Source organism: Corvus kubaryi, unplaced genomic scaffold, assembly GCF_017639235.1.
Source record: "Corvus kubaryi isolate FWS band 111438036 unplaced genomic scaffold, C.kubaryi_AGA036_p1.0 74, whole genome shotgun sequence".
NCBI lineage: Eukaryota > Metazoa > Chordata > Aves > Passeriformes > Corvidae > Corvus > Corvus kubaryi.
In genome coordinates this window covers 17,855,499-17,873,559 of record NW_024582061.1, presented here as the reverse complement: position 1 = coordinate 17,873,559, position 18,061 = coordinate 17,855,499, and the positions used below count along the sequence as shown (strand labels likewise).

The window sequence follows — 18,061 nt, the reverse complement described above, 5'->3', positions numbered from 1 at the left end:
TAACTTATTTTAACTTAAAAGTCAGATTTCTGCCCTAGACTGAAGTGAAATGTACACCAGTACTTAGAGAACACACAACATAGGGACAAATTTTAGTAGCAGCAGGCAGTACTTACTCTGTTGTAGCAGTATTTTTGAAACCTGAATGATTTTTTTTTTCCCCTACTTCTCTTCAATGTCGGGAACAAAAAAATTTCAAAAATTCCAGTATTTTATTGTAGCAGTTCTAGAAACTGAAGTATGCAAATTCAACTAGTGAGGGGAAAAGGAATAATACTTACTGGACACTAACATGATTGTTTATAGGCTGCATAAAGTGTTTTTCCACTAAAATTTTTTTTTCCCCTTTGAAGGAGAAACTGACCTTCCAGCTAAAAGCTTTTTCCATGTTTCTTATAAGAGTATATTCACATGTGAATGGTGGGATGGTTTCTTAATGGAGTATCTGCTTTCCTTAGGAACTTTATGCTTGATAAGAGCTGCATATTTTGATTGAGAAGAGAAACTTGAAATAGAACACTTTATTTTTCTGTTTGTAAGGCTTAGAGCTGGAAAACTTTCAGAAAGCTTTAGAAGGTGCAGTTTAGAGTTTACACCTTTCTTTGCACCTGTAGTGTGTTTTCTGAGGGCCAGGAGAAGGAATGGGAAGGGTGGCAGTGGCTTGGTGGGCATTCTTCATTTGAGAGTTCTCAGAACCAAAAAATTAGGCAGTGTTTTGGTATGAAGCTTGATATATCAGGTTTCAACAACGCTATTTCTAATAAATGAACTACAGAAAAGATGCAAAGTCTTCCACTCGGTAAAGAAAATGTACTTTCTGGTGGTGCTAAAGCTGAACCTGCCAAATTCCTGTCTCTCCTGCTGTAAGTTATGAAAACAAAAGTTTGCTCATGCTTTTATTCTTCCCTTTATGTTTCTGTCTCTCAGCTACAGATGGAGGCCAAAGTAAAGGGGACACTAAGTTACAGCGGAAAAACCAGTGACTTCTGGACAAGCAAGGGAGCTGAAGCAGTTCTGGTTGGCTGACAGAATCTGCCCAGTTGGGAAAGTGCTTATTGTCACAGGGCTGCTGTTTCTGTCGATGTTTACATATTCTGATCCTAAGCACTGTGGTGAGAGGAAGAAGAAAAATAAAACAATACTTGATCAAAGAGAGAAGGAAAAGGAGGACTGGTCCTCCTGGTCATGCAGACTGGTCATAGTTTGATATTGCCTAAAGAAACCACCTTTTTTATCTGCTCTGATTGGCTCTTAAAAGAAATTGATCGTCAAACCCACAGCAGCACCAATATTTTGTTTCTGGGTGAAGTCCAATGAGAAGTGGAAATGGTGAAAGGAGCTAGAAAAGGTTTCTCCATTCATTGCGTAAGGTGGAATCATCCACTTCATTAGTGCCCAAAGTGCCCAGTATAAGGTTGTGTAGGTCCTGAGTGTACTATACGGTTGTGGACCAAAGGTTATGTAGAATAGAGATGGTGCTGGGATACTTTGAATTATAATTAAACCGTTAGACAAAAGCAGTTGCTGATAATGGGCATTTTTCCAGCTTTAGAAGGCTGTTTGGCTTTAGGGAGCCTACAGATGTATGCAGTCTCATTAGAGAATTGTCTTCAAAAACAGATCTCCTGGTACATCAAGATGTGAGACACAGACTGTTTGATTTATTTTCAGGGTTTTTTTAGTACAAAAGTTCTTATTTAAGGGAGGAAGGGGATGGAAAATATTTCATTTACATGAAAAAGAAACCCACATTTTATTGGTCAGACTAGCATTTCTTTCCCACATTCATTTTAAACGCTAATGTTTCACTATTTCCATTTGTTAAACTTTCTTTTACCTATGTCTTGTGCTTATTTGCTACTGAAAAGATACTCTATTCATGTCTTTCATAAACCACAACCAGTTCTTTTCTCATTCTCAGTCTTCATCTTTTATCTAACTCCTCCCAGAAGCCATGCATTATATTGGTTTGCTAGTTAAAGAAAGCTGATTGTGACCTATTCCAGAGTCAGGTTAAAACTGCTTCAGGCATTAGCCAAAGAGGAGTCGTTCAGAAGCGACCAGAGGTGCCTTCTCTTCTGGGGGCTGAATGGGTTGTCTCCAGCATTTCTAGCCCCTGCTGGCCTGGAGAGTTTGACCTGAACTCTTTCTTACATGGTAGCACAAGACTGCAGAGCTGGCTTTGTTGCTTTTTTTTTTTTTCTTTGACAGCAATACATCAACCAGTTCACATGTAAGATTAGGAAGCATCCAGCACATGTTGCACTTTTGACACTAGGACAGAACTTCGCTGTTGAGTCCCTTGTGCTGTCAGATAAAAGGTGAGAATGGCAGAAGCTAAAATAACTCATAGAGGAAAGGAGCAAATAAACCAGTATGATGCCCTTCTCCTTCAACCCTGAAACATTCCCTTGACCAGAGATGCTGAAATTCTTAGTAAGTAGTTTTTCTGGTAGTTTGACTTGAGATTCAACCAGACACTACTGGTTATGTAACACCTTTTAGAGAGACTTTGACCCCTGAATAATGACTCTTCAATGTTTTTTGCTAGATTACTTAGAGGTTGCAGCTTTCTTTTACATGTGATTTATTTTTCTTAGATCAGACAACAGTTTCTTTTCTATTTAGAGCTCATTTTAATTTTATATAAATATATATACATAAATTTAAAATAATATATATTGTGTATTTAGTATAAAAATGTTGGGTTGAGCTCAGCAATAAATGTTTTTGCACAACACTTCTGTGAAAGACAGATTGAATTAAGATGCATTTGCTCATTAATTTCACTCCACAGCATTTGCCAATTAAATGCTTTTTAGCTGGCGTTAATGTTTTGTATGTAGTGTGTTGATCAGATAAGCTTGCGTCTCCATTGAGGTTATTTAAGAGTTGAAACACACACAGCTATGTAGACCCTGGCATTCTTAATACTGCACAAATTCTGTCAAAATACCGTAAACTATTTAGAGTGCAAGCTTCATCTGATATTTTTTTTTTTTCTCCAGGAAGGGTTGAAGGAAGCCAACTTTTTTTTTTTGAGGCCCAACAGTTCTGGCAGGATGTTAATTCTCTGAACTGTGTCAAACTGAGAATTTTAACAATGCATGTAGTTGAGGGAGTTGCGGCAGTGAGGCATCTGGCAGCAATATATTTAAAGGACCCTGTCCTAAGAGAGTTCTACCTCTTCTGTGTTTTCCTCATCAAGGCATCTCATTCAAGTTGTCATCTTTCGTCTTCATACTTACTGAAATTTTAGACTGGGAGACTTGGAGCCCTTTATAACTACAGCACAAATTCCCTTTCAACATTCTTTTCTTCCTGGAAGTATGCTTCATCCTCAGTTGAAGAGTATCCTCTCTAAATCTCCAGGGTAGGAGTAGTCCTGCCTCTGTATCCTATTGAGCTTCTCAGTCTTGGGAAACAAGTGAACTAATATTTATTGTGGAAATAGATCCTAGGGTGATGAAAATAAAGATGACCATACATTGTTTGTGACATCAGTTCAAACAACCCCTCCAGCAGCTAACTGTTTTCAGTCATTACACTCCTGTCAGTCATTATGCTCCTGAGTGTCTTTTCAATGAACAACATTGGGAATGTGGACCCTTTACTTGCTGTTTCCTATTCTCCCTGGTTAAATCTAGCAAGGCCGAATCAAAGAAAATAATAGGGTGGTTCCCAGGGACCTTTGCAGGTAGCATAGACAGGATGAGAAAGATTACTGCAACGTCCAAGTGCAAAATTAGGTTAATGTTTTACTATTTTCTGCACAGCAGCTCTTCTGGAAACATTCCCCCTCCCCCCCCCACCCCCAAGTTTTTACTACTTTTTAAGGGCCTTTGTTAATAAATAAACTGTAGTTGTACATACTAAATAAACCCTCAGTATTCACAAGCAATAAGAAAGCCAAGTAGAGCTGTCTTTTCCAGGCAGCAGGGCTGAACTTGGTTTGGGGATGGTATATGAGCTAATGTGTCAAGCTCTCTGAAAGCCCCAAACAAATGCAAGCAATAACTTCTAACATAGATTTTAGATGTTGAAATTGTCTGGGTAGTACTCTCTGCTACATGATCCAAAGTCCCAAAACCCATGGTAGCTATTGTAAATCATTAGAGACACTTGCAAAGAAAGAAGGCAGGCTAGATGAAAAACAGGCTGCAAAGTTTCCTGATACCTTGGACAATAACTGCAGTGTTCTCCCATTCCAAGATACAAATGGCCTAAGTCACTTTGTCCAGCCTTCTCTGTTGATTTGAGAAACATGTCTAAATACTGATTGACTGAGTCACAAGTGCGGATGCTGTGGGTTTCACATCTGTTTTCTGCTAATCAGAAGTAACTTTTAATTACTTGGGTTCTGCTTCGTGTTTGAATCTGATCAAAGTTGTCTGATGCACAGATTTAGGGGTGGTACAGGTCCTAAAAGCCTGTTCCTTCCTGCAGTCCCATCACCTGACCCTTCCTCCACACTCCTTCTCCACTTGGTGCAAGACCCTTGAGGACATGAAAACAGAGAAATCTGCAACTCTCCCAAGCTGCCATCAGTTGTGCGAACCAGTAACCCTCTGGGAGTCACCTTGGACTCCAACTAACTTTATCACATTTGCTGCTACATTCGTAAAATGAACTTTTGGCTGTATTTATTAGCAGATTTTAATCTAGTTTACAGGGGGTTTTTTGTTTTCTTTTGATTAGTTTTTGCCCACAGTTGGATTAGAAGCATTCGGGTGTTTGGGTTGATGGGGTTTTTTTGATTTTTTTGTTTGTTTTTGAGTGAATTGGTGAAAGCACAGTAGTCCCTCTTCTGCTTTTGTTCTGGATTTTTTTGAAGATGGCATTGCAGGGAAAACCTACAGCCAAGCCAAACTGTGGAAGGCTTCCTCCCACATCTAACTTTCATCTTTTGCTGAACTGGGGGGAAAATCATTAAAGGGACACTTGGGTTTTTGTTTGGGCTTGTTTGTTGTTTTGTTTTTGGTTTTCATAAAATGAACCAGAAGGTTAAAGCATTAGGTAAACAACTGATTAATTAACAGTTTATGCAATTTTTATTTTAGAGAAATTTTTTAAAAGGTTGGTAGTCTTTGATTGGTCCAAGCTCTGGTGAAATGGCTGTTACCCTTCATGACTTACTTGATTCAGGCCTTTGTCCTTTGTTTAAGTGCCTTTTTTTTTAGTTTTATTTACCTTCCCTCTTTAAACTTTTCTCAGAGATCCTGAAGTGCTGGAAAGCATTTTGGAGGAAAATCTTAAGCTTGCCAAGATGGCTTTATGCTGTTATACTATTTTTTTCCCCTTTTGTAAAGAAAAAAACAAAACCAAGTGTGTAATGTGTGTAACTTCATAGCTGCTGTACTATGGCATTGGTTCTGTGTGCTTGTGCATTCTCTCTCACACGCACACATGTGCACACACACATACAAGCAATATTCCTGAAACCTGTTCATCCCTCTCCATTCTCCTACTCTGTTAAATGCTACTTAAAGGTTGAACTTTGTGCGAAGACGGCAGTACAATAAAAGAGTGTGTGCCTGAGTGTGCGTAAATGGGCATGAGAGAAAGGAAGTGGCTAACGGGAATGAAACTTCTTGCATTTTTCTCTGAAGGTTTTGAATGTGTTTCTTAATTAGGTCATGAGTAAAACATTATGGGCCCTGTTTGGCAACCGTATTAATTACTGAACTGCTTCACGCAATCACTGAGTCTGAGGCAGAGATGTGTGGCTGACAGACCCAAGGAGATGGGGGTAAAGTTAAAATAGCAGCTTGCAACATCTTTGAATTGATACTAACTGCAAGGAGTCGTGTGTGCAGCTTGATACCAGTTACTGCAAAGATTCTCATATGTACCAAAGTTGTCACTTTCCACCATGTTACTTTCCATGTAAGAAGGAATTTGGTAAAACCTGCAAGAGTGCAGCTGCTAATTGAATTTAAAGCTAGCTATGCTTCACATGCTGCCTAAGTCACTCACCATTACATACTTTTCTAGTTGTATTTCTTCTCAATTTGTTAAGATTTCATTAATGGTTTCTTCTTTTACTACAATGAACAGTAAGTTCATGTGTTCTTAGCTGCAGATAAACCCTCATAATAGTATCTGTGCTTGTTTCCTTGTTCTCAGACAAAATTAGCTATCTGCAGTAGATGATCTAGTGATTTTAACAGCTTTGTGCCGAAGATCTATCTAACTTACGATTATTATAAACACGAATACCTGAAATTAACAATTCACTTGTGGACCAAGTGCTAAACTTAAGGTAGCGTGCGTATGCATCACTTGCCTGTTCTAGTTCTGTGATGTGCTTCCCCTAGGGAAGATCTGATTTTGAGTTGCAATATGAAAAGGAAGCATTTATTTTACAGAGTGGGAATGGGATGAGAAGTCCTTCATGGGTGGAGAACCAGCATGGAAAACAGAAAATATGGTACCAAATATGTTCCTGTGGCAGAGAATAGCCTAACTCAGTTCTTGGCTTGTCCTCATATTTTTGAGTAAACCTGTTACGTAAACTAGGCCATAAGTGAGTTTCTCCTACCAATCTAATGGTGCTAGTCAAAGACAGGACTATTGCTGGTAGCTCAGTCAGTTGGCGTGGTAGCTGAAGGTGCTTCTTAATCTGTTTTAGGTGCATCAGTGAAGTTACTTCAGTGAAGTTTACCACATTCACCAATTATGTTCTTTAATTCATTTTGAACACACATGCTCTTCATCCTAGGCTGATCTGTGGGATGAGGAATCTACAGCTGGTGATGATGGCTGACTGTAGCAGTCTTTTAACAAATGCAGCTGTTATAAAAATCTGTGTCTACTGCTTAAGAAATCACTGCCAAAATAAGCAGCCAGAAGTATGCTTACTGGGCCACTGGAAAGATAACTGTTGTATAGGGGAGTGCTTTGTGGAAACTTCTGGTGAGGCTTCATCATCCTTTTTCTATGACATGGTGATCCCTTGCTGCTGTAATAGCCTTTTGGGGCTGTAGAAAGCCCTGGTGCTGCTGTGTTATGCTGAGACATCAACATGGCCTGGAACTGGCCCAAAACTGGGGAAATAAAAGATTCCCTCCAACTGTTTTTGCACACTCGTAAGTAAAACTGATAATCTAGTCAGTAGTCAAGGATATAGGCCTGTATTTTGTAGCTGTTTCAGACAGCTGTAGTTCTACCCCAACCATCTCATTTTGTATCTAGAAGTGTATTTTGGTCTCTTCCATTGCTGTCATCTCCTGCTTAAACAATAACCATTAGCTACTAAGTTTTTCTTCATGGTGGAGTAATCCCAAGCAAGCAACATACACTATGTTTGGCTCCTATCATGCGCAATACTAAAAAGGATTTGGGGTTTTTTTTCTTTCTAGCAATGTGTGCAGATGTGTTTTATCAATAGATAGTCATATTTGCTACTGTCTAGTACCAAGAGAGAAAGAGTGGGAGAGAATCAATCAAAACCAGTCAGGAGATGCCACCATCATAGGCCAAATTGAGTTGGCGAGGCAGACAGAGCTTCATTGAGACTTAGCAGATTTCACCAGAGTGGGGAAAGAAACTTTCTTGTGTTCTCAGCTTTTTCCAGATAAAGCCTTAGTTTGATTAGTAGTCACTAATATCAACTATGCAGATAAGTATTTATGTGTTTCAGTGTTACATGCATTCCTTTCCCCAGCTACCCCTCTTAACACATTGAAGTTTTACCCAAAGAAAATGGAGTATTTTTGAATGTCTGTAATGCAGAACTTTTTTTGCTAATGTGAAAAAAAAATTGTATTTTAAAAAAGAAACCCTTTCACTGGTGCAACATGTAGTGTCAAGTGTCATGAAGTTGCTTTGAGAGGGAAGCTAAAATTGCTTCTTGTGACAGGTTTTAGTCTGAGAGTTTTTTAGAATATCCAGCTCTCACAATTGGTTTAAGAAGGTGCAGCATGTTTTTTAATGTACAGATTGGATTTGGGAAGAAACCTGTGAGACATCCCAGGTTTCTTTGTTAATTAAATTAATTTCTCACTGAAATGAAGTTGCTTCTAAACAAGGGGAGTTACCAGCTAAATAAAAACTAAGTCACAATCCCCAGGTATTTCTCACTGGTCTTTTAGTCTTGTTGTATGTAACTACAAATAACAATTTAGCTCAGAGATGAGAACTGTAGTATGTGTTTTATTGCCGGTGATTCCATCATGTAGCAATTAGTACCATGTTCTTGCATAGTTATCAAGATCTGTACTGGAAATAGATGGAGAAATTTTATTTTTGGACTACTGTTAAAAAAAAAAAAAAAACAAAATTATCTACGACTTTTTACCCCCCAAAAGTCTACTGAGCAGTGCTATATTTTAGCAGTTAAACTAGTATCCTTGTTACGTGATTTGTCTCTTGTAGTCTTTTACTGAGGGTTAGAAGCATTTAATGAGTAATCCTTAAAAAGTTGCCATTCTCTAGCTTAGGGTCAGGTGTTTATAATACAAGGGCATCTGTGATGATAACTTCTGATGATACAAAATCTCTGTTCAGAATACTTCATTGGGGAAAAAAACCAGTGTGGGTACAAGTCCCTAAAGGCCTGCCTGATAAAAGAGGGAAAGAGGGTCAGTGAAGAAGAGTGCCCTGCACAGCTAATGGCAGTGGAGATCATCCCCTCAACAGCAGTTTGGCCTCCATATCCTTTGTTTGGTTTGGTGTCACTTTATATATATATATTTTTTTTTTTTTTTTTTTTTAGCAAGTTTGGATATAGCCAGTTTAATTCTATCTGACCTACTGTGATCCCCCAGACAATGAAGGGCTGAGAAACTGTTTTGCTACCTTTCACTGGGGAGGTTAGAACAAAAAGCTGGATGAGGGTTTTTTGTTGTTAACAAATGTTAAATCACAGCTAGAATTTTTCGCATTCCTTGGCTTCAAACAAAGGAGTGCACAGTTACTATGAGATGGTAAACCTCTTTGAGTTGGTGATTCCTTTGATGCTTTACTCAGTCCAGCATGAATTTGTACAAGATCATTTCCTCCTTTTAACACTCGCGCATTCCGGATCATAGGGCTTAGCGATGGAGAGAGGATCCCAACAGCCTTGTGCTTATCTGATGAGCTCTCCAGGGAAACTGCCCCGTGAAATGCTCCCCTCTTGTGACAACAAGCCTGAACAACCAAATGCAGCTACATTTGGGTGGTAAGCACCACTTTGATTTGGATTTTTTAGGGAGGTGTGTTCCAATAACTTCAAGGGATACTGTGTTTTAAATGTGTGGTTTCTTTCTTCTCTCCTTATAAAACTGGACCTGAACACAAGTTTTGAGTTGTTGGGGTTTGGTTTGGGTTTTTTTTTTTTTGTTGTTGTTGTTGTTTTGGGTTTTTTTGGTTTGGTTGTTGTTGTTTTGTTTTTGTTGTTTGTTTTTTTTTTTGTAATAATCTCAGGACCTGAAAGATTGTAGCATTTAGTGTGTCTTAAAAATGATGTACTGTACCAGCCATGGATTTTGTAAATACACCTGTCTCCCTTTTTTGTATTTTAATTTTTTAAAAGTGTGTAAGGCTCTTTGCCAGAGGAACTGGTGCCTGCTTTATCTCCATCCTGAACTGAAGCAGGAAAAGGAAGAAGCTGCTGCCTCAAAAGCCTGCGTCGGTTCTAAATGCGTATATTGTTCTGGTCAGTTTAATGGCTGTTAGTCTTTTGTTAGTTGGGAAGCCGGGTAGTTCCCTGCACATTCCCAGTTGTGGCTAGCAGAGCCCTGTCAGGGAGGCTAATTTTAACTCTCTTCTGTGTGACTACTTGATGTTTTCACTCCTTCCAGGTACTCAGGTTTGCTATCCCTGAGCAGTCCAATGCTTTCAGAGGTCAGGACTATTGGTCCTCTGTGAGAATAACTGGAGAGCATTTCATTTTACCAGTGCTCTGATCCAAACACAGTCACGGGGTTCGTATCCTGCGAACCTTGCAGGTAACGCTGTCTTCACCTGTTCCGGGAGGGGCTTGCCCTTTTCTGCTTTCCTGAAAGGAGCGCAAGCTTTTTTTTGGCAGCAGACTTTGCTCTGGGATCCACCCTTGCCGGCAGACCCCTGTTCTGCAGTAGGAGCCTTACTCAATTCGGCGTAGCTGTTCCCTGTCCCTGACTGCGACAGGCTTTTTCATGAGTGTACTTTTCTTTTTTTTATGTGTCACGTGTCTGTGCTGTATTAAATAAAGAGGAATGTACATATTAGCCCCGTGTCTGTGATTTCTCGCAAAAATAAAAATGGCAAAAGGCTTCACTTGAAGGGTTGGCCCTTCGGGCTGTTTGTCGCGTTTTTGTTTTGGGGGTGGGGGCATCCTTCAGGCAGGGCAACCACCCGGAAAAGGGTAACACTGTACAAGGACCAGCGTTTTGAAACCGCCAAAGGGTCGGTATGGAAGGAGCGTTTCCCTGCGTGACTATCGCGCTGTTCCGAGGCGCCACCTCACAACGCCATGGAAGCACCGCGCTCCCGCCTGGCTCCGGCTCCCGGGGGGCCGCGCGGCGGCCGCGCGGGGCGGTGCTGCCCAATCACCGGCTTCCGACGCGCTCCATACAAGGAAAGGGGGCGGGGACAGCAGATAAGTAGGGACATGGAAACTTCTCTTATGCGGCAGCCCCAGTGGCCTAATGGATAAGGCATTGGCCTCCTAAGCCAGGGATTGTGGGTTCGAGTCCCATCTGGGGTGGGTGCTTTTTTTCCTGCACTCGCGCCGCGCCGCCTGTCCGGACTCCCGCGAGCCGCCGGCTGCCTCGGGACCGCAGCTCTTGGGCTTGTTGTTGGGCGTCCCCTTCTGGCTCGAGCGAGACCCGGAGCCCCTTTTAAACCCGAGGCCCCAGAAACCCGCGGGGACGGGCCCGCGGTCCAACTCGTTTTCCCGCCGTATGACGCGCCTTTTGGAAGGCTCCCAGGGCTCCCGCTCCGTTACCACGGGCGGGCGGCGGGGCGGAGGGCCCAGGGCGAGGCGTGGGGCGGGCACGCCGCGGTGCCGCCGCTCGACCTCCGGCACTTGACCTGCGCCAATTGCAGTGGCGGGGAGAGCGGCACAGAGGAGGAGGCGATCGTGCACTCGGCGCTCGACTGCCCGCACTGGCGAGGCGCGGCGGCGGCGCTCGCTTGGCGGGCGCGTCCGCGCGCGGGTCGGAAATGGCGGCGCTGGGAGCCCCGCTGCGCACCCTGCGCGCGCTCCTGCGCGAGCTCCGCCACGCCGCCGGCCGCTCCTATCGCGACAGCCCCGCCTATCGCCACGTGGTCGCGGCCTTCCGCGCGCACCGGGTACCCGCGGGTTTCCCCTACCCATCCCTGCCCGGGCAGCCGCCGGGGCTCGGCGAGGCCTCGGGGCCGCCCTGACCGCCGCTCCCCGCAGGTGACCAGCGAGAAGCTGTGCCGGGCCCAGCAGGAGCTGCACTTCCAGGCCGCCACCTACCTGTGCCTGCTCCGCAGCGTCCGGGAACACGAGGCCCTGCACCGCGAGTACCACGGCAAGGGCGAGCGCTCGCCCCAGGAGGTCGCCGGACTGGTGGGCTTCAGACTGCCTCAGCAGCCGGGAGGGAAGGGCTGAGACGGGACTGCTGTGTTCAATGTTTATTCCTCAATAAATATCCTAGAGCTACTGGAATAGGCCGGGTTCTCTAACAGGTGACTTTTGTCAGTTTTAGGTTATGGTGTGAAAGCCGTAACTGGAAACCCCCTCTCCCTTTATCAGGCTTCCCAGACGCCCATACCGTCCTTCTCAATGTGTGTTGTGACTGGCACCCTCCACGGGTTGAGAGGTTGGTTGTAGTGGAGAAACATGTCAGCCTTCCCTGCTGAACTCCTTGTCCAAGGGGTTGGAGGGGTTCGTGGTTCCCCCACGTGATTTAAAAGCAGTAGGTGAGAGAATTTGTCTAGTGTTCACCGAAGCATTTTCCATCTATATTCTATGTGGAATTTCGTACTCTTCCAAGAACAAAGACCTCTTCTGTGGAGCATCTGTGGATTCTGGTGAGCACTGCAGTAGCACAAACCTCTTCCATCGTAAAGATTTTTTAGGGTTTTTTCCATGGTGGTGAGCTAGCAGTAGCAATTCAGAGAGATGAATTCTTAATGAGTTACATGTTTCTCGGTGTCTCTGAGAAGTCGACTCTGCAACTGCCAGCTTCCTGTGCTGCCCTCATGCACTGAATCTCAGAAAAGCTGAAGGGAACTGACAGTCACGCGAGGTACTCAAATGGCACTGCTTTTTCTCGCTCATCTCACAAATGTGGAACGGCGAGTTTCCTTTTATGAAAGAATGTCTTGAGTTGCTGCTGTTCTCAGAAGAGTGTTGAATTGTATGCAAGATATGTAAGAAATCTATAACAAGAATGAGGTTTACCTGGGGAGGAGCTTGAAGCAACTCTAACAAAAGATTGTGTTTGTTAGGGTTTTTTACTGTTGGGGAAAACAAAGTGTTCTGTCAGAAAAACATTGCAAATAGAATTAGTTCATCTAAGTCTGCTTCTTCTTTCCCCTGTATTTAAAACTTGGGGGTGGTTTAATCCCCACAGTATAGTGGATAGGCACAACGGATCCTTAAAACTGGGGAGATCTTGGCTGCTTAGGTAAGGTAAGGAGATGTGAACTACAAGTTTTAGGGTTCTGTTGACCAAAATTCCAGTTTGCAAGTCTTAACAGTGTCTCACTAGCTAAACGGTGGTTTTTCTGCAAAGCGTTGGTGTAACAGGTGGGAGAGTACCAACCTATTTTCAGCTCTGTAGATCAAAGTGGTGCGATGTCACCACACCCTGAGAATGGCTGTGACATACTGGTTGGTTTGGGTTATTTAATGCAAACTGCTGCATTCTGCAGTTCACTTTCCAGACAGACTAAAGGTTTGCTCCATCCAAAGTCCCACGGTCTAGAGTATATTGCTTGACAGAGGGAAATTAAAAAAAAAAAAAAAAAAAAAAGTGTGATCATTTGGCCAGACATAGATGCTCTTTAAAGAATAGAAGGAGATAAAGTGTGTATGCTGTGGGTATACATAGTAGCTAAAATTTCTCAATTTCCCCTAAGCATACTAAGGTACTAAATAGAGTATTCTAACAAGTGTTGGGGTCTCTTCCATTTACTTCCCTTTCAACCCAAAGTAATGACTAACAAAAGTAAATTTAGATTTTAAAGAAGCAGCAAAGCCAGGACATACTCTTAATTAGCTGAGGGGCACTGGGTAGAGAATCTTCCCTGAACGTGTTACAGAAGAGCATCTTCTCTGCAAGTCCTTCTGAAATACCGATAATTGGGGGGGGGAGGGGTTAATGTTAGGGGAGGCTTTGTGTTGCCTTTTTTCACTCGTATGGAGCTAACCTTGAACACGACAACTCCTGTGGACGATTAGAACTGATCTTTATGACGGATTTTGGTCACTAGATGGCAACACGATGGTTGACAAAGGGTGAGTCACAAAACGCAGGCGTTAGAATGGGTAAAATTCATGAAAACATTTTTTTTGAAAATGGATGTTGGTGCCCTGTAAATTGAATTATCAGCCGCACATGGCAGTAGCCTCAGTTTCAAGGGTGGTTCTCCAGTAGGCGGGGTATTACAGTAACTTTTCTCACCACGACTGCACCCGGCACTTGAGAGAGCGCGGGCCATTGCAGTGGTGCTGCACAGCACTCCAAGAGGGAATCGGCTCCAGAAGGGAACTGTCCCTAAGCTCCGCTCCCGGGGCCGCCCGAGACCGCAACCCCGCCCGGGGCCGCCGCTGACCCGGAGACCGTGACGTCACAACGGCCACGTGGGCCCTTCTGGCCAATCAGCGCGCCCCAAGGGCCTAGCCCGACGGCCCAATCAGGAGCCTCGCGGCGCGGTGCGTCACTGGCCGAGCAGCGCGGGCCGTGGCCAATAGGCGAGCGCCGAGGCCCGTCCGCGCTGACGTCGCGGAGCGGACGAAGGGGCGCAGGGCGCGTGCGCGCGGGTTTCCGTTCCCGCCGGCGCGCGCGCGTGGCGGGCGCGGGAGGGAGCGGGAGGAGGGGAGCGTGTGGGGGCGTGAGGCGGCGGCACCGGGTCCGGCGCGAGGCGAGTTCCCCGCTCCGCTTCCCACCGGGAAAGCCAGGCGGGGGCAGCGCCCGCTCCCTCCCTCCCCCCGCGGCGGCGGGGGAGCGGCCCCGCCCGGGCCCGCCCGTGACGCGAGGGGCAGGGCCGAGCGCCCGCCGCGCCTCGGGCCTTGTAGGCCGCTGTCGGCGTGACTCGGCCGGGCTTCGCCGGGCCCCCCCCCCTGCGCTCAAGATGTCGGCGCAGGCCCAGATGCGCGCCATGCTGGACCAGCTCATGGGCACGTCCCGGGACGGTAAGTGCCCCCCGGCCGTGAAGGGGCGGGAGGAGGGGGCGGAGCCGCCGCAGCCCCGGAGGTCACGGCGGTACCGGGCGGGCCGGGCGGTGTTCGCCGTGATTGGCAGGTCCGGGACCCGTTCCCCGCACCCCCCGCGGGGCGGGGCTACCGGGGCCGTCACCGGCGGGGTGGGGGGAGCCGAGCACCTCCTCCCCCCGCGGAGCTGCCGGCGCCGGCCACTGTCCGGGCGGCCGCGCTGGCGGCCCTGCTGCTATTGGAAATCCGCTCCTGGCGTGGTCCGCGGCGTACCGCCTTCCCGCGCGGTCAGCGCAGAGAGACACAAGCTTGCGAGATTCTGATCATCGGGGGGAGGACACAGCGAACCAAAAAATACCCCCAAGCCAACAGCCCCTTTAGTAGAGCAGAGTGGGTTTTTGTGTTGTTACAGGTTTGTCTAAATTCTGGCCCAAACCATCGTGTCAGTCAACAGGAGGGTATGTCTGTTGCTTTCTAAAAGGCAATGTGGGTTTGAACCAAGTGGACAGAAAACCCTTTTAAAAACAAGCCCTAAAGAGCCAAGTAAAAGCTTAACATCTGGAGGCAGTAATACCCGGAGGGAGATACTCGATGTACGGTCAGGTTTCAGATCGCTCTGCGATCACAAAATGAAGAATACTGCTGTGTAAAGCTGCTCGCAGTTTTTGTCGGGGTGCATGGCGATCAGCTTGAAACTTTGAACCGGCACTCGCCCATAAATCCAGGTAGTTGGGGAGCTGCTGGAAAAGAGCAGTTCCAGTTATGCTGTGCAGTCCTTAACTTAAAACAAGAGAATGCTGCACCCGAGGGTAGGCAGCAATTAGAGGTAATTTACATGTTCTGCATGTCGTGCTCAGTCCGTACTTACTCTTGCAGACGTGTTACGTTTGTTGAAGCTTTTTGTTGAATTGATGGTTACCTGTTTTCCCCATGCACTGAGTAGGATGCGAGAAGTGGGATGTGCCTTGTCTGTTCTGATCATCTCTTGGTACTGGGCTAATGTGATATGACAGCTTTTTTTAGTATAATCTAAAATTTCGAATAAATGTAACTGGTTTACGCATACCCCTTGCATCGTGAATGCTTTCTGCTGAGTTCTGAATTACTGTTCTGCAAAGACTGTCTTCCAGAGTAAGGCTGTTTAGTGAGTTGTCATCATGCAAGATCTAATTTAGGGTGGCTTTGTCTTGCTCCAGAAGATTTTCTAATACTTCCTGTTGTGGCTGCTCATGTCTAAGTGCTTGGCAAAGTAACATTGTGCTTATGAAACTCAAGTCTTAACCAGTGTTGGCACCTAGATCACTGTCTTAGTGCTACCCTAAGACTACACAGAAGGTTTAAAGGGGGTGGAGGAGCTGTTTCGATTTCCAAAGGTATCTTCTGTTGAATGGTGGGAGAAGAGTGTGATTTACTTGAGACAGCTGCCCAGAAATGTTAAGTGACTAAAATCTAAACCAGGAAAAGCCGTTTTCAGACTATATTTTCTCTGGCTTTGTAAGAAAGCAGTTATTGTATTGATAACTGTATTTCTCCCCCTCCCACTCACCCTGTAATTCCTAAACCACGTGTGCTGAACTGTTCAGAAACTAACTGGCTAGAAAGGAAGCGTTTAAACAAAATGGGCAGAGTAGGGAAGGATAAGGAGAAAAGACTGTTCGTAAAACTGGCTTCCATTATTGGATTGATGATCTCAGTGTAACACCATTACAGTTTTAAAGAAAATAAAAAGTCCAGTGGAGCATTATTTAAACTGAATTGTACACAGGGATTGAAAATTAACCCTTTTTTGCAGAGCTGGTACTTAATAAATCCAAGGCCAGGCTCAAGGTCATTGAAATATTGCTATCCTTGAGATTAGTGGGGTTTGGGGTCATTAGGTTTTTCTATATTCCTATTAGCTTTGACAAATACTCTATTTCTGTTAAGATGCAAATTGCAGTTTTTCTTTAGAGTGCGCCAGTTTTTTAATTTCTTGGTGGATCATAGCTCTAATTTCACCGCTTGTCCCCATTGCCTTTGATTTTGCTCTGCCTGGCAATGCAGTAGAGTTTAAAACGCAATAGAGTTTCTGAAAAAATACTCTCTCTCGGGTGATGTTTTTGTTTTATATTGATCAAAATTACCAAAGTGCGTTTTAGTTTTATACTTTACACAGTCTGGCAGATTTTTTGTCTTGTTCAGGTGTTTTTGGTTGGGTTTTTTTTGAGAAGCCTAGAATATGAAAGTTTAAAAATCTTACCTATTGTAGAAGAGGTAGATCAAACATTTGATCTCTTCAGTGAGAGTAGAAAAAACTCAGAGGTAAATTTAAAACCAATGGCTGTGCCTGAATATATGTATGTAGAGGTTTTTTTGGTTTGGTTTTTTCCCCTTTTTAGATTATGGTATCATTTGTAGAATATATGAACATGTTCTGAAAATGGTTTTGAAAAATCTGCAATGAGATGCTCAAACATGGTTTTAGGAGATGAGCTGTAGGCTGTAATTTGTGGAACTATGTGCACGCTTATTATAACTGGTGTCCCTAGGGCCAAAACGGAAAAGCCTGGAAGATGTAGTTGTTAAAGTGTTTTTATGGATTTGCTGTTAAGTTCCGAGAATGCCTAGAAAGCACAATTCCGTATTGGTCACAGTGATTCAGAAAATACCCACCAAGCTGTACGAATATTCATGAAAAACAAACTGTGTTAGAGAGGAGTCTCCTCATGTCGAACAGGGCTGCCCAACATGTGGCCATGTAGAAGTGGGTGTGCTGCTCCAGGCATGCCCCTGGCTGTACCCTTTCCCAGAGGGCCTTGTGCTTGTGGGCAGGGAGAAGTGAGCGCTTCCGGGCTTCTTTGGCAGCCTGCTTCCTCCCGTGGCTGAGTTTTGGCAGCAGCATAGATGCACGCAGTCACATGGCATCGCTGGCTGGTACCTGCCAGGATGTGGGGCTCGGGCAGCCTCTTGGCAGCTGCCCGGCCCAGTGCCCCCTGCTCCGTGCCCGCCTTTGCTCATGTGACAGATACCTGACAGAGAGTGAAACTGAAGGGACCTGGCAGGTGCTTCTGAGGAGCTGCCAGTGAATTGCAGTTCTTAGAATAGATCTGGGTTATCTAAAAAGCAATTGTGTTGGTGATGTCAATACAATTAAATGTGTGAAGGGCAGGAATGGTTCTTTTATACACCTGGACAAAACGTTTATTAATTATTTATTAATTATTATTTAAAAGCAAGTAAGTTTTTAAAAACGCATTGCATATTACGTAGGTTAACCTTCTCTTGCATACTTCTCTGACAAGTGGAAAACTGAATTGGATGTGGACTGTGCCAAAATTAAAAAAAAATTAAAAGTGCCACTGATTTTGATGCTAGTAAAAAGCTGGGCTTATTTAATATAGTCATGACTGCAGGCTGAAAAAAAATCTTCTCTAAATGGCATTTCAAGTACTGATAACCTGCCATACCAAGAGAGGATTTAAATATAAATTACTGGATATATAGTATAGGTTTTCCAAATATTGGGAAATAACTAGTGCTGAAAACCAGGTACTAATCTTATGTACTTATATATGAATGGGTTTTTTTGTTTGCTTGGGTTTTTTTACTGTTAACACTTCAACTGAAGGAGTTTTTATTCCATATGTCAATAGTTAAAAGGTTAGTTCACGGTTGTTGTTGACCGGAGCTGCAGGAGCTTGTCATTTAGGAGTATTAGGACTAAGCACATAGAGAAGTATGACTTTTATTTTTTAAGATACTGGTTTT

The 18,061-nt window shown here is 44.4% G+C and overlaps 3 protein-coding genes and 1 non-coding gene across 6 annotated transcripts in view; all 4 read left to right on the top strand.

Annotated features, from left to right (window-relative positions):
- The window catches only part of UBN2 (ubinuclein 2), a 55,891-nt gene extending 45,698 nt beyond the window's left edge, over positions 1-10,193 (top strand). The window contains exon 19 of the mRNA XM_042051027.1: positions 928-10,193. Coding sequence (XP_041906961.1) covers positions 928-983 — 56 coding nt within the window. The 3' untranslated portion in view covers positions 984-10,193. The remainder of the gene's footprint in view (positions 1-927) is intronic.
- Positions 10,194-10,599: 406 nt separating this feature from the next.
- TRNAR-CCU lies at positions 10,600-10,672 on the top strand. The gene has a single exon. It is a non-coding gene; the product is annotated as a tRNA-Arg (tRNA).
- A 405-nt stretch (positions 10,673-11,077) lies between these two features.
- Positions 11,078-11,602, top strand: FMC1 (formation of mitochondrial complex V assembly factor 1 homolog). The gene is made up of 2 exons (XM_042050686.1): positions 11,078-11,259; positions 11,351-11,602. The coding sequence occupies exons 1-2, from the start codon at positions 11,131-11,133 to the stop codon at positions 11,543-11,545; spliced, it is 324 nt and encodes a 107-aa protein (XP_041906620.1). The 5' UTR covers positions 11,078-11,130; the 3' UTR covers positions 11,546-11,602.
- Positions 11,603-13,933: 2,331 nt separating this feature from the next.
- The window catches only part of LOC121675335 (putative RNA-binding protein Luc7-like 2), a 29,706-nt gene continuing 25,578 nt past the window's right edge, over positions 13,934-18,061 (top strand). For 2 of the 3 annotated variants that reach the window (XM_042050683.1, XM_042050682.1), the window contains exon 1: positions 13,934-14,296. In XM_042050683.1, coding sequence (XP_041906617.1) covers positions 14,236-14,296 — 61 coding nt within the window. In that variant the 5' untranslated portion in view covers positions 13,934-14,235. The remainder of the gene's footprint in view (positions 14,297-18,061) is intronic. The other variant, XM_042050684.1, reaches the window with a different exon arrangement.

What these genes read in the sequence shown, in the direction of transcription:
- FMC1 (XM_042050686.1), top strand. Translation starts at nt 11,131, where the DNA reads ATGGCGGCGCTGGGAGCCCCGCTGCGCACCCTGCGCGCGCTCCTGCGC. An exon ending in CGGCCTTCCGCGCGCACCGG is followed by an intron (nt 11,260 to 11,350) that starts GTACCCGCGGGT and finishes CGCTCCCCGCAG; the next exon opens with GTGACCAGCGAGAAGCTGTG.